This window comes from Patagioenas fasciata, chromosome 18, assembly GCF_037038585.1.
Source record: "Patagioenas fasciata isolate bPatFas1 chromosome 18, bPatFas1.hap1, whole genome shotgun sequence".
Taxonomy (NCBI): Eukaryota; Metazoa; Chordata; class Aves; order Columbiformes; family Columbidae; genus Patagioenas; species Patagioenas fasciata.
The window spans coordinates 952,914-968,099 of NC_092537.1; the positions used below are offsets into that span (position 1 = coordinate 952,914).

The 15,186-nt window shown below is 57.6% G+C and overlaps 1 protein-coding gene across 9 annotated transcripts in view; it reads left to right on the forward strand.

Annotated features, from left to right (window-relative positions):
• The first annotated feature begins 351 nt into the window (after positions 1–351).
• BAIAP2 (BAR/IMD domain containing adaptor protein 2) overlaps positions 352–15,186 on the forward strand; it is a 40,198-nt gene continuing 25,363 nt past the window's right edge. For all 9 annotated transcript variants that reach the window (XM_065852740.2, XM_065852739.2, XM_071816694.1 and 6 more), the window contains exons 1-3: positions 352–476; positions 8,481–8,556; positions 10,472–10,558. In XM_065852740.2, the coding sequence (XP_065708812.1) occupies positions 405–476; positions 8,481–8,556; positions 10,472–10,558 (235 nt within the window). In that variant the 5' untranslated portion in view covers positions 352–404. The remainder of the gene's footprint in view (positions 477–8,480; positions 8,557–10,471; positions 10,559–15,186) is intronic.

The following is a 15,186-nucleotide window of genomic DNA, read 5'->3' on the forward strand; positions in this document are numbered from 1 at the left end:
GGGAAGTGCCGGAGTCACCGTCCCTGGAGGTGTTTCAAAGGCGTACAGACCAGGTTCTTACGGACATGGTTTAGTGCCAAAGTTGGGTTACGGCTGCACTCGATCTTCAGGGTGTCTTCCACCCGGAACGACTCTGTGATTCCACGATCCCCCGCCGTGCTCCCCGGGCCCGCTCCGGGGCTCCCCCAGCGCCGCCGCCCCAGCCGAGGCGCGGAGCGCAGCGCATCCCGCCCGCACAGCCGGGCCGGGCGGCTCCTCCCCGCGGGGCGGAACGGGACGGAACGGGGCGGGGGCGGCCGCGGGAGCTGATAAAAGGCGGCGCGGCCGCCGCTCCGCGCTGTTCTCCGCGCCCGCCGCCCGGCTCCGCGCCCCCGCACGGCTCCGCGCAGCCCCGCCGCCCGCCCATGGTGCTGCCCGGCCCGCCCAGCATGTCCCGCTCCGAGGAGGTGCATCGCCTCACCGAGAATGTCTACAAGGTGAGCCCGGCAACAGGTGCCCGCCCGCCCCGGGCTCTGCTGCGCTTTGGTGGGGCTTTTGCCCTTAAATTTCCCTCCCCCTCGCACCGTTCCCATCCTCCGCCGGGCGCGGGGGCAGCGCGGGCGGGAGGAGGCGCCGCCGGGGGCCGGGGCCGCCCCCGCTCCCTCCCGGGATGCGCTCGGGCTGCCGGTGCGGGGCGGCAGCGGGATCAGCCCCGAGCCCTCCCGTCCTCCCCGGCTCCCCCCAGCCCCCACCGCACCGTGGGGGAGCCCGCGGGGCCGGGAACCTGCGTGGGAATTTGGCTTCTCCCGCGGGCGGGCAGCGCTGTCCCCAGATCACCTCGGTCCTGGGCAGGTTTGCGGCGGTTTCTCGCTTTCCTGCAGCAATTAAAAAGCGATCGGCGCCTTTCCTGAGTCTCGATTATAGCCCGAGTTTGTGACTCTGTTTTTTTATTTCTTTCTACTTTGCTCCTGGTATCATGAGAAAGATAAAATAATTTATGTGCTTTAATTTTCCTGGTGAGGGAAGTGGTTTCTGCTCTGCTGGGTTCTGTGAGCAAGTCTAATAAAACCTTTCTAGCCTAACGTGTAATGCAGGATGTCATTTGTTAAACTGGAAAGCTTGCATGATTTCCTGCATTTTAAGGGGTTAGACTGAATTACCTGGGAGCATTAAGCAGAAATAAAAATTCTGATTGAAAAGCTAAATACAAAGTACACTAAGGTAGTGGAGTCTTGGAGTCTTGCATTTGGGGATGCTGGGGAATGGACAGCTGTTCACATGGAGCTAATGGGATCGGAAATCTTGGCTCCTTGGAATGTAGAGCGGGCCTGTGAATGGAGCCTTCTGGCTTTGGTGTTTGACTGGGACTGGTGTTTGCGTGTCTGGGACTCCCACCCTCTGGGTGGCCGAGGCCCCAGCTCGCTGCCGGGGTTGCCCTTGGACGTGGGCAGGGCCCAGCACCCCGGGGTGTTGCCGCGGTCGCGTCCCCGTGCAGGCGGGAGCCCAGTGTTTGCATATCGGCTGCCTGGGCAAACAGGGCGAGAGCGGCCGAGCTGGTCACCCGGGCTGAGTGATATTGTGGTTGTGCTGGGGACAGCTGCTGGGAACAGTTTCAGCTGGTGACTCAGTTGTTGTTTGAGGTGTGTTGTCCTCGAAGAAACGTGCTAAGAGCAGGTTTGTGGAGCAGGTCACGATTTCCCTGGGCGCCCGTGTGCGGCATCGTACGGAGTGTGCAGGGCGGCTCGTGGGCCATTGCAACAAATGGGCTTAAATGATGTTTGTTCCCCCAAGAAACACAGGGTGAATGCAGGCTGGGCAGCTCCCCTGCCCTCAGCTTCATCCCTCCTGCCCGAGCCCTTGGGCCTCCATTTGTGTTTCCTGCACTGAATGAGGAGTTTTTTCTCCTCTGCAGACAACGATGCTTTTCTTGGCCTCTGGAGATGTGCGGCATGGGGTGTGTGCAGGAACATGGTGTTTGCCTGGTTCTTTGAGGTCTTCTGCAACCTCTGGAGCCCAGTGTGAAGGCTGGAGGCTCAGGGGCGGTGTGGACGCTCTGGAGCTCTGTGAACTTTGGAATCCCCAAGTGCTTCACGTCCCCGTTGCCCAAGTATTACTATGTTTTCCGGCCCGGAGCAGGAGCGGCAGCCCTGCAGCTGCTCCCCGCGCCCGGCACCCTCTCCCACCCAGGCTTTCCCAAGGCGTTCTGCTCGGGAAGCCCATTGTCATCGTTTTCCAGACCCAGTGCTCCCCCTCGGAGTGACTGTGCTAATGAGACGGTGGAGGAGCTGCCAGCCGCCCCCTTGCCGATGCTGCCACTACAGGCAGCTGCCTACACACGTGGAGTAATTACAGAGGGAGACGGAGGCTGCTGGCACCTTCCGCCAACGTAATCCCACCTTCCCTGGCGCTGATTCACCCCCGTGGACCCCGCTGCAGCTGCTGGGCTCTGCAGCGAGCCTGGGGGTGACACTGTGGGGACAGCCCTGGGACGGGGACAGCCGGGCGATGGGGCAGCCGCTCCCAAGCGCCGCTCAGCCCTTGCACAGGATTGTCTACTTGCGGAAAGAGGGGACTGGGAACCCTTCCTGCCCCTGAAGACAAAGCTGTCTCATTTATGACAGATTAGTTTATTGCAGTTTACAGGCTAGCCTCCATTTCATTTTGAAGCTATTTCTTCATGTGGAAGATCGTTTTGCAATGGTGTATGTGTAGCTCTGTGTTTGAAGAGGTGTTTTGCTTAAAAACACCCCAAACTAGAAGCCTAATGGTCTTGCACAAATACAGGGATAATTCCTGATAGTCATTTGCTACACATCAGCTGTAATCAATGTTATTGCTGGTATAACAGCCTCTTGGCTCGTTATCTCCACGTCCAGAGGGAAGGGGAGCGATCCTCGCTGAGTGGATCAGAAGGAGATGGTGGGTGGCAGAGGGGGACAATGCGGTGTGGTGGGATGGAGCTGGGCCCTGGCCCCAGCCTGGGCCACCCCCAGTCCCATGCACTGTGCTCTGGGTGTCTCTGCTCCCACCTCGGGGTGTCCCGCACCCCAGACTCCAGATGGGAGAGCGGTTCCTGGCCGCTGCTGAGATGGTTCAAACTGGGACACCTGCAGGTGATGAAGTGGGGAGCTCCTGCTTGCCGAGGGTGCCCCAGATCCCGCGGCTCCCGCTGGCCGGAGATGCTGCTCCCTGGGGGGGGCAGCCGCTGGCGTTGCCGCCGGTGCCGTGTTGCGCTGACTCTGTTCTAGGGTTTCACCACGGTGCTGCTCGTGTTGCAGGGCAGGGTACGGCACAGGGCACACCAGAGCCATCCTGCGTCGAGCGTGTGCAGCCGGAGCCTCTGGCCAAGCCCTTGGTGCCAGGTGTGCGGGGAAGGGGCTGGGGGACCATCCTGGACCCTGCTTACAAAGACACCTGGAGCTCTGGCCCTGACACTTGGGTTCCGTCATCCTCTGACGTGACAGCTGGTAGAAATTACATTACTTTAGATGCGGACCCTATTTTACTTCTCAGATTCCCTTGCTCCTGAGCTCTTTCTGCAGTAAAGATGCAGCTGAGCCCTCTGGCTCTGGGTCAGGACGTGGGGCAGCCCCAGGGGCAGGATGAGGGCTTGGAGCAGCTCTGGGAGCACAGGGTGCACTGGGGGGTGGGATGGGGAGGGCTGGATGCGGCCATCAGCTGCTGGCGTTGTGAGACGCTGCTGCCTCGTTGTGTGCTCTGGTTCACCGAGGTGCCGCGGCCCGTGGCTGGGGGTGTTCCTGGGGGTGTTGAGAGCAATTGAAATCGGCCCCGCTAACGAGCCCAGCGAGGCTCCCCTCCCCGCAGAAACCCGGCTCGGAAAGCCATGGGATTGTCTTGTGATGGCGCAGGGCGGGATGTGCGGAGATGGAGCAGCACTGGGGTTTGTTTGGGCATTAAATATTTAATACAGAAATAAAGAAAAGCACTCCCGGAGCAGGGCTGACCCATTTAGAAACAAACTTCCTTATAGCTGAGCTGCTTTTGCAGCGTGACTGTGGCAGAATGGGGAGTCTCCTGGTGCTCGTCATGGTCACATAACGTCCTGCTGTCACCCGTGCGTCACTCAGGAAAGCTGTGGGTGCCAGGCTGAGCGCGGGCCACCCGTGTCACCGTGCAGCATCAGCCTTCAAGGAGCCATCAGCCTCACTGCTGCGGATGGGCAGCGAAGAGTGGCACGAGGAAAACACCGGGGCTGGTTCTCAGCTCAGAGTCCATCGCCGTGTTCGCAGGGGTGTCTGGGACGGCTCCAGCGAGCGTGTCCCGGGCTGTCCCTGCGGGGCGGCTGCGGGAGGAGCCCGGGGTGCAGCACACGCTGTGGCGTTGGGGCCGATGCTCGTCCCGCGGTCACCTCCCGCAGCCTCCTCCGCTTCATGACCAGCTCTCCAGCCCTTTGCCATGTTGCTGTGTGCGGGAGAGACTGGACGTGACGTCTGGCTCTAATGACAGCACCGTGGTGAGGGCAGCAGGTCCGTAGCCGGTGGCCTGTCCCAGCCGCGGTGCTGTGGTGCAGCCGGTGCCGCTGCGGCCAATGCTGGTGGTGCAGAGCCAGGTACCCAAGCGACCGCAGCCATCGACCAGCACCTGCTTTCTATCGTGCTCTGGATCCAGCTTTAGGAGCTGCCTGGGAGGCCGCAGGTGGGGAGAACCGTGCAGCCTGGCTTTAATGCTGTTTCACAAGCCCTTAAGGAGGTCGTGCAGGTCTTTCCTATGCAGGAGAAACCTGATACAACCTGAACCAGCTCCATTTCCAGCTTCTTCCTGGGCAGGGATTAAACTTTGCTTCTGGGCTGAGTATTGCAGCACTGGTAGATCCTTGCTGGAGCGTGGAGAGCGGGGACCTGGTTTTCTGTTGCCTCTTCTCCCCCCGTTCAGCAGGACTATGCCCTGGAGACCTCGTGCTTTGCATTAGTTTCATTTTTGGCAGCGGAATAAAGCCGTGCCAATCCCAGAGAGCTGAGTGGTATTACCCAGGGAATTTAGTGCAGTGGAACAAAGCAAAGCCCTTTCAACCTTCAGCTGCCAAGTTTTTTGTCTGTGTTTTTCTAAACTCTGCCCAGGCGGCGTGTGGAAGGCAAACAACTTGTGGGTGGTGCTGATGGAGCAATATTTGAGGGAGAGCAAGATTTGCTTTCGTTACCAGAATTTTGCTGCATATCGGCTTTGCCGTAGTGTCCTGCAAACCGGGCGTCACCTCTCGGGCAAGGAGAGTCCTGCTTGGGGACGGGGGCGGCCGGGGCACCCACCGGTGACACAACCCGCAGCGTCACGGGCGCCGTCGCAGCATCGTGCCGGTGATGGGGTGCGAGCCGATGGCTTGTGGAGCGTGTTCCGTGCCAGGAATAGGTTCAGTGTTTCTCCTTAGCAGCTGGTGGCTTTTCAGCTTCTCACTCGGAGGGCGATGCGAAGGTGTCGTGGTGCCGGAGTCACCTTCCCTTCCCGCCCTGGCAGTGCGAAGGCAGCTTGAAAAACCTCTATTTTTATCTCTGTAGTGAAGGGCCCTTTTCAACGCCCTCATCCTGCCCGCTGCTTTTGTTGGAGTCTCCAGACTTAAAACACTCGCTTTCAGCAAACTTCCTCCTAAGGTTTAGTAATTTCATTTGGCCAGCAGAAGGTCACTTCCCCCCTCTTGACCTGATCAGTGGGACCCTTTCCGGGGGTTTCCCCCGTTATTTATTGCTGTTAAATGGCTGTTGTTGGTCTGTGATCCTGCCCGGGGCGGTGCCGGCAGCCGCTGGGCTGAGTCGTGCTGGGGGTCCCTGCAGTTTGGGGAAGATGCGCTGGATTTGGAAGGGGGTTTCTGTGAACCTGGGCCAGCACATCCAGCCCCACGAGACCCGCGGGTGGAGAGAGCAGCTCAGTGGCCTTAGCCCCTCGGGCACGGTGCTGTGCCCATCGCTGCCATCGGCGCCGTGCCGTGCTGTGCCGTGGTGTGCCACGCCGTGCCGTGGGGACAGCCACAGTCACCTGCAGATGATGCTCTGTCTGTGGATCCTATTCCGGCGTTTATCCACTGAGCTCCGTGCTTCAGGGAGCTGTGTTTACATAGGCACTGCTGCAGAAATCGCTTTATTTATCTAGCCATACATATACATAAACACTACTGCGCTTAACCCAGCAAAACGTTTAAAAATCCCTTACCCACAGAAATTCTGCCAATGTTTCTTCTGTATGAACGTTATTCAGGCTCAGACTGCCCAGGCTGAGCTTGAGCGTGGTGGAGGCTGCGGCCACAGCTCTGCTGGCAGTGGGAACGTGTCCCCGTCCCCGTGTCCCCGCCATGGACGGCAGGGACGTGTCCCCGTCCCCGTGTCCCCGCCATGGACGGCAGGGACGTGTCCCTGTGCCCCCGTCCCCACCATGGACGGCAGGGATGTCCCCGTGTCCCTGTCCCCGTGTCCCTGTCCCCGTGTCCCTGTCCCCGTGTCCCTGTCCCCGTGTCCCTGTCCCCGCCATGGACGGCAGGGACGCGTCCCTGTCCCCGCGTCCCTGTCCCCGCGTCCCTGTCCCCGCGTCCCTGTCCCCGCGTCCCTGTCCCCGCGTCCCTGTCCCCGCGTCCCTGTCCCCGCGTCTCTGTCCCCGCCATGGACACCCATCCCACCCCTCCAGCCACTCTGTGGGATAAGGCAGGTGGATTTTTTCTGACCGAAGCCAAGTGTGACGTGGGAAGGAGGGAGCAATCCTTGTCAGTGTTAATTAACTCCTGTGCAATTGTCTCCTACAATTAGGGAAAACAAGTTGCTATGCGGACTGTTGCTACAGGTTAATTTTCTCCTTTCAAGCTGAGCGTGTTCACTAAACTGCTTCCATGCGCCCTGTGCTGCCGCGTCGCTTGACCTGCAGCCTTAATTAGCAGTGAATTTTCTCGTTAGCCTCCTGCTTGCCTGTCACATCTCCGGGAACCATCTTCTGCCCTTCGCAGGGTCGTGTGTGGTGCTGTGGGATGGAGCCGCGGCACCGAGAGCCACGGGGCAGTGGGACGGTGGCTCTGGGCCATCGCACCCGCCAACAAACACCGGCACCGAGGCGATGTCCCCTCAACGGTGGCCTCCGAGCTGGTGTCCTGTGCAGGTCCCTGCTCACCGAGATCAGAAAATGGCTGGTTGGAGGAGGGGGGAGGTTCTGGCTGAGCCTGGCACACGTGCACCCGCCGAAGAAAATTAAACTGTCACACTCTCCAAAGACCAGGCAGCAGGAACTCGGGATAAGAGTGCCTCGGGCAGAAAATGAGCTTTATAGTGTTTGGCCAGCTTCGGGTGAGGTGACAGATGCTTAATCAGCTTATTTGCCATAAGTGTCTGTGTGTCGTCTTCCCCTCCCGGGATGGGCGCCGCCAGCAGCGCGGCCGGGGGCGCGGAGCCCTCGCTTCCCGGGGAGCGCCCGCGTGTCCGTGCGCGGGGGCTTCAGGGGTTGAGCTGGATTTGGTGGTGGTGCCACTGCGGGGGCTGCCCCGGGTGGGGGGGCTGCCCGGCCATGACTGCGCTCGGTGCTGAGGTCACATTCGCAGGGGAGAATGGAGATTTTGTCATCCCCTGGGCTCGGCTGAGAATCGGTATCTGGTTTTGGAGATGCTATCGGTGCCGGGGATTGAATGGCGCTGGCAGGGGAGGGGCAGGAGCTGCCGTGACAAACATACAAAGAGCCCTTCTTCTTCGTGAGCCGATTATTCTTTCCCCCCCTGTTTAAATAAGGACCTTAAAGTGAGGGAGGCAAAGCTGTCAGACAGCGCTTCTGTTCCCTGACACCCTCCTTTATGCATTTACAGGCAGGTGGAAAGTGACACCCAGTGCTCTGAGACCGAGGTGTCGTTCCTCGCACACGGCTCTGGCCGCAGCTGGCACCAGCGCGGTGGGGACACTGGTGCCTTTGTTCTGTCCCCAGCTCCTCGGTGGCTGTTTCAGGTGCCACAGGACTGCTCTGCAGGCCTTTCCGCTTGTCCGTGATGGACCGGGGTGATGCTGCTCCCCGAGGCCGCCCCAGCAGTGGGACATCGCAGCCATGGTCTCCTGGAACTCAAGTCACCGTGGTGCTTGGTCTGATGGCTGTAGCCCACTGTCCCAAACAGCCACTTGTGGTTATTATTATGGTTATGTTTGCCGTATCTGATAATCCTCTGGTTTGGGCTGTTCGCTGCTCTCCTAGGGTGAAGCACCTGCACAAGCATCTCTCACCGGGGCTCCTTGTTATTGCCCCTCTGCCCCGTGGGGCCCAAACCGCAGCTGGGTCTCACTCCTTGAGCTGCGGGGTGAGGCCACTGCTTTGTGTGTTATTTGCAATACCTGGGTGTGCTCAAGGTTCTCGGTGTACACCCAGCATCCTCTTGCTGTCATCGGGGAGCTTGAGTTGCTGTGGGGAGTGTGGGAGGACTTTTTGCTCCGTTTTTGCCTTTATGAGCATCGAGTTCAACTCCTGGGGAGCACAGAGCTGCGCTGCCCGCTCCCCATCACCTCTGCTAATTCCCAATTATGTTCTTTTTCCTTTAGACGATCATGGAGCAGTTCAACCCCAGCCTCAGGAATTTCATCTCTATGGGGAAGACGTATGAAAAAGCCTTAGCGAGTAAGTGAAGCCGCGTTGTGTTGGTTGCTGTGCTGGGGGCTGGGTGGGTCGGTGGGACTGGCTGGACGCGCGGCCTCGGCGGAGGGGAAAGCTGGAAAACCAGCCTGGGGTGCTCGTTTTCCCCAGGAGAGTGAAGGGAGGAAACCGGGAAATGTTTTTTGGACCTCGACGCAAAGCTGACACCGTTAGGACGTGCAGGTGTGTGCCTGGCGCAGCCTCGTGGATGTGGAGAGGCTTCAGGGGATAAAATGTTGGGTGGCAGCTGCATAACAAATACACCTCCGACCAGCTGGTCTTTAAATGTTACTTCAAAATGCTTAGAATTAAGATTTTAAGTTCTCTTTGAAGGTGTGTTATCGAAATGTTCAGGTTTCCCAGAAGAATGCGCTGGAAGAGGAGGGAGAAAACTGAAAGTATTGGTGGCGGTTCTTGATTGGGAAGACAAGGTCCTCCTGGGAGCCGTTGGGGAGGTGGAGATTTAAATGATCAGAAGTTAAATATATGTTGATGAAAACCAAATATGGACTGTTCTGGTTTAAAAAGACTCTGCGTACTCCGTGGCTTTCAGGAGGCTGAGGGCTCCGCGCACCCCGAGGCAGCTGCTTTCTGCTGGGGAGCGCGCTGCTCGCTCCGGAGCACCGCACGTGTCCCTTGGATGTTGTTTGTGTAATTGGCTCAGTGGAAATGCTGTGAGGGAAGAGACCGTCATCACCTTAAAACACAATAAATGTTGGTGCCATGTTCTTGAACGGTGGTGTTTGAAACCCAACCTTTGGGAAGGATCCGCACTGCCTCCCTTTGCCTGCAGCAAGTTTTATTTCCCACAAGTCAAATGGGGTTCCTGGCTGTTTCGGCGAAGGGTGTTTCAGGACGTGGCCCTGCTGCTGTTCTCGGGCGCGGGCGCTGCCCTGCGCGCTGCTCTCCTGCCAGTTCTCAGCCTTGTTTGTAAGCAGGTTTTAATGGATCAGCTGCCCGCAGCGTGGGAAGGGCCCATCCATCCGCTCCGCTGCCCGGGGCTGTGGACTCTGATCTCCGGGCACGGCCGCTCCGTGCAGCTGGAGCAGGATTCGGCTGTTCTAACGATGCTAACGAAGCAGGGCTGGGGTCGGCTCTCCAGCAGGGCAGGGGGACAGGCAGGGTCTGATGGCTCAGAGAAGAGGTGGCGCTTAGAGCCATGGGTTATTTATTTATTTATTCTTCTATAATATTATACTGATAATGCATCTTTTAATCACCCGGGTGGCGGGGTCTGTTTGTTACATGCTGCTTCATCGGGGCACGCTGTCGCTGCGGCGTTTTGTGGATAACCAGGAGGATCACTTGCTTTCTGTTTCTCTCACATCCCTGCTGTGAATACGCTTTGGAGCCCAAGATCTTCCTGTAATTTCAAACCTTGTCTCGGGTCATCCCTTCCTTTGGATCTCTGAGCTCGTGGAGCATCTGAAGGAAGCGTCTTAATCAGTGAATCGTGCTGGAAGAGGCTTCGGCTCATAATTTGTCAGTGTTGAGCTAGAGCCGTACAACATGTTCTTGTGATTAGAGGAAACCCCCTGCTTATCTGATTAAAGTGGAGAGTGTAGCTGCAATGTCAACAAACAAGACTGAACTGTAATGAAAGTCTGTGATATTCAGTTATTCCACAGTCATTTCTTTCTCTGAGCAGCGTTAGCAGGCCAGTGCTATATAGGAATGAAAACCACCGAGGTCCTGCACCTACCTTTTATTCTTTTCCTCCTAAATAGCCCTGTAATCTGGTGCTTGAGCTTTCTACACTCATTTTTGTTTGTGTAGTCCCTCCCCTGGGAGGTCAAGCCCTTTGAAGTAATATCAGTTTTAGTGTTTAGCATCTATTCAGTGCCATAGAGGTTGTAATAGCCGTTAATGAGAATTTAACTGCATTTTTTGCTGCTTTTAGGTATGACGTATGCAGCAAAAGGATACTTCGATGCTCTGGTTAAGATGGGAGAATTGGCCAGTGAAAGCCAAGGATCTAAGGAATTGGGTAAGTCACTGATTGACTCTTAAGTGGAGTCGCGGTCTGGAGCAGGCTCCGAGCACGGGGACGGAACCTGATTTTGGCAGTTGCTGGGGGTAACAAGCTCAATGTGGAACTGATCCTGCCTTATGTGAATGGTGGAAGTGTCTCTGTATTTACTGTTAATTTAGCTTAAAAAAAAAAGGCTGTTATTTTTAGCATCTGGATTTTGGGCACTGTCGTCTTGTGGTGTTTGCGAAGAGGAAGCGTTTGCAGAGAGCGGTTTTGCTGCCGTTTCCCCCCTGCTTTGCAAAGGAGAGAGGAGCAGCAGCCTGGTCTGGAGCTGGGACGGGGAGCGGGTGCGAGCGGGCAGGGCGGCTGGTTGAGTGCCGCGGGGTCTGCCGCGGGGTCTGCCGCGGGGTCTGCTGTGGGATCCACCGCCTGCAGCATCGCAGCGCAATGCGGCTGCTGACTTGTCTGCTCAGTCCGCTGGGGTCACAACATGTCAGGAGCTGTGATGCTCCGTGCCTCCTTTCCCTTTCTTACGCTTATTCCTGCGGTGAGTCCTCCAGGAGTGGCTTTTCCAGTCTCCCCGTCACTGGAACATGGCTCCTGTGTTCTGCCTCCTTGCTGCTGTTCTGCTGCTCAGACATGGATCGAGGCGGCTCTTCTCCCAGCTCCCCGGGGATGCTGCAGCCTCTCGATAAGGTTCCCATGGGGCTGGGGTGGATTTAGGTCTCATTGCCTTTGCAGTCCCAGGTGGACTCTTCCTCCTCCTCCTCCTGGTCCCTCCTGCAGCTCTGGCTCCCCAGGCTGCTGTGCTAGGCGATGGCAAACTGAGCTCATTAACACCATCTCTCTGAGGCAGCTAATTAGTGGAGAAGAGGTTGGGCTGTGATGACTCCAAGGGCTGGATGGGTGAACCGGCCTCGGTTTTGCTGCGTTGTGCTCCATGTCCCCGGCCATGAGCTGCTCCAGCGCCGGCTGCTGCAGAATTGTCATGGGGAAGCAGCAAGTGTCTATGGAAACCGATTCTATCACTTGGATTCAAGCTGCCTGTAGCAATCTGTTTCTGCTTAATAAAAAAAGGAAACAAGAAGCACAAGAGAACCTTGTGTGCGATGCAGGCGGAGGTTGTCAGGGCGGTGCAGACCTGGCCGGGCACAGTGGGGCTTTGGGAGCCTGATCGGAGGTGGCTCAGTGGGGCGAGGGCAGGAGCTGGGGGACCACAAACCCACCCTCAGAGCAGCTCCAGGCTCTGCTCACACTTAAAACCCGACTTTGGTGTGAACCGGTGGTCCTGCTCCCTCGCCCATGGACGGCGTTTGGCAGCAGGCGTCCGAGCGCCCTCCCCGTGTGCGTTCACTGGGTGGTCTCAGGATTTTGGGGTTGGTTTAAAATGTTTCCGGGTTCCTGCACCTTCCCCTCGGAGTGAGCCCACCCGAGGGAGAATGCAACAGCTCCTGCTCGGCTGCGCTGAGCGGCTGCTCCTCCGACCTCTTGGCTTTGTTGATCTTGCTGATATTTATTGTGGCAGCTGCTCAGTGCAGAAGAAAGTTCAGATAAAATTCCTGGCTGCAGTTCAGTGGTGCTGATAGCAGCTGGGACACAGCCCCCTCCCAGCGGGCTGCGAAAACGGGTTGGAAAATGTTTTGGAAGGGGGCTGTGCTCACCAAAGGTGCAGCTTTTCCCAGAACACCTTGACCTTATCGGTCCTGGTGCCGTGCTGCTGATAGCGCCGGAAAGGAGCACTGGGGTCTGGGATGTTTCATTCCTTACTCGAGGCAGCAGCAGATGCGGATGCTCATAAATGCCGCTTGCGTTGATGCTGTGTCCCCATCAGTCCCTCTGTGTGTGGAGGGTTCCTCCGTGAGCTGCTCCGGGTGCCGGGAGGACTCAAGGATGCTCTGGGACAGCAGCTCATGTCTGTTCCCAGCCTCTGCCAAAAAGAATCTGAGGGGTTTGTTTCCCTCCTTAGCTCTTTCTTTTCTGAATGTGGATGCTTTTCTGATGTAACTTCTGGGACAGGTGGTGTCAAAAGAACAGAAAAATACTGCAGATCCCTTGTCTAAAAGGTGCTGGTCTGTCCCCAGCTCTGGTGCAGCGGCGCTGCTGCCGATGCCAGGAGAGCTGCTGTGGCCCTTTGAGTGCTCCGAACCGGCCGTGTGTTCCTGTTGGCGTCCCTCCAGCAGCTCTTGTGACCCTAAGGAGCTGCTCTTTGCGCTGGGTGCTGGGGAGGTGCCCATTGCTGTGTGCAGCCGTGCGGGTGCTGCGGATGGGTGGTCAGTTCTGCTCGGTCCTGGCTTCTTCAAAGACGAGTTCCTGTGGTGGCAGCGATTCTGCACATCGGTCTTGCTGAGCACGTTTACCCTCCCCGAGCGCTGCCCCCGAGCTGAGTCTGTGCTCACCAGCTGCTTAGCACTTCACATTTCTTGTAAATTCTCCATCAGATTTTAGCAACTGTGTGGAGACGGGATAATCCTGTGTGGTAATGGAAAACCTAGCGATAATGAAGTACTTGAGCTGTAATCAGCTCTGTGGCTTGCGTTTTTGGGTGCGAGCCCCTGGTGGGGCTGTGACTCCCTCATGAGCCCCTGGTGGGGCTGTGGCTCCCTCCTGAGCCCCACTGCCCACCTTTGGGATGCTCGAAGTCTGTTGTCTTGGGTTCTTCCCCAGGCGATGCCCTGGCCAGGAGGGGGGCATAGCGGTCGGTTTGCTCTGAGACCATCTGCTCCATGCAGTTCCTGGCTGGTTATGCTTTTCCACCTGTGGCCTAATTTGCCAGAGAAATTGTTCCAGAAATTCGGGACTCAGCCTCCAAGCTGTGTAGTTCACTTAGGGGAGGAACCTGCAGGAGTAAGCTTGCTGAGGGTGCAGAAATGCAAGAAAGACCTCTTAAAACTGCTGCTTGCCCCAGAAAGGGACTTTTTTGCTGTCTGCGTTGCCTTTTCACTGCCTTCAGACCTTGTGAGGAAGAGCGGAAAGCCATAGCAGTCGGCTTGTTCTCACCAACCTGTGTTCGGGTAGGGGTGGAGCGCTGTTAAATGAGCATCTGTGTGGCGCATGTTGCCTGGCTGGGGTTTCAGCCGCGTAGCAGCTGTGTGTGACATTTGGGTACCACCTTCGGCGGTGACATCTCCCTGGGATGCCAACCTGCCGTGTGCCCGGGACCGGCTGCGGTGGGGATGCTGCAGCCCTCGGGAGGGACAGCGGGGCCGCCCGTGTGTCCCCGCGCTGGTTCCTGGTGTCCATCGGCAATGCTGTGAGTTCAGTGGGTTTTAGGAAGGGGCACGACTTGTTGTGTGGCCAGTCCCGGTCCTGGAGGCGTTCATGTCCCCTCCTGGGACCACTGGCGTGCAGGACGCGTCGGTTCTGTGGGTGTGAGCTGGTGCAGTGAGGTCTGTGCAGGCGTGTTCTCCTGGGCTAATTAATCCTGTGCCACCAATGTGGCTGCTGCCAGAGCCGTTGGGCACTGGGGACTCGCTCGTCTGTACATCAGGAGGCACCACGGTACAGAAACGTGATCTGTGTGTGTTTGTGGCGGTGGGAAGCGGGCAGCGCAGGTCACCCTGGGCTGTCCCTGCTCAAAGTGTCAATGGGAGCTGCTCAGCCTGGGGGAGCCGATTACTGAAGCGTTGTTGAACTTGGCAGACTCGGGATGCCTTGGGAAGCTGTTGCTTTTTCCTTTACATTGTCTCTCAATAAATAAATAAACGTCATAAGCTTTGCCAAGCAGGATTGAAGCAGAGGCTGCAAACGGAGCTGATCATTGTAATGCTGATGAGCCCTAATACATCAACACATCGGTACCATCCTTTGGGGCTGTGATAAGTGAAACCTTTTGAAGAGGAAATAGATGAATCAGCGCGGAGAAGCTGATTGTTTCCCCACACTCGTCTCCTTCCCCTGCACACGCTGCTGTTGCAGGGCAGGCTGAGCACAAGCATCAACATGATCTGGCTTGAAGCTCCTTCACTGATGTGTTGGTTTTGCTATTCTTATTAAAAATGGCTCATATCCAGCTCAAGGTGGGGGGGAAGGGGATGGGATGGGGTGGAGTGGAGTGGGGGAAACACTATGCTCTGAAAACTCAAAACCAAAGTGTCGTGAGGTACCCAAATGCTCTCAGTCCCTATGGCTCCTGCGCGGGGCCGCTGGTGCGACTGAGGGATGTGGAACAACCTGTTTGCCTGTTCCTGCCGGGTGTGGTAGGGAAGGGCCCACAATAGCCCCTGTAGTTCTCCCAGAACGATACTGTGAGTCAGACAGACGTAAATAGCAGCTCCTCCTGTTTGTGCCCTGCAGCCTGCAGAGAGATGTGAGCCTGGCACGGGCAAGCAGAACCCCTGCTCTGCAGTCCTACCCTTCCTCGCCTTGGTTTTTGCCTCTGGGTTTGGCTGAGACGCTTAACTGCGTGTTTCTTGACCTATAGGATGTGCATTTTGGCAGCAAGCCTGGTCCGGTGCTCGCACCCTGTACGATTTACACTGTGACCGGAGCTCTTGCCCTGCTCCCTGCCCTGCTGCGCAGCCCTGGTTACCGTGTTTGACTTAAAAACACCAGGGGCAGGTGATGCAAAGCGCCCGTGGCGAGGGCGGCCGCGGTGCGGCCGGGGCCGGGGCGTGTGCGCGCTCCCCGCTCTGCTCACACCGTGC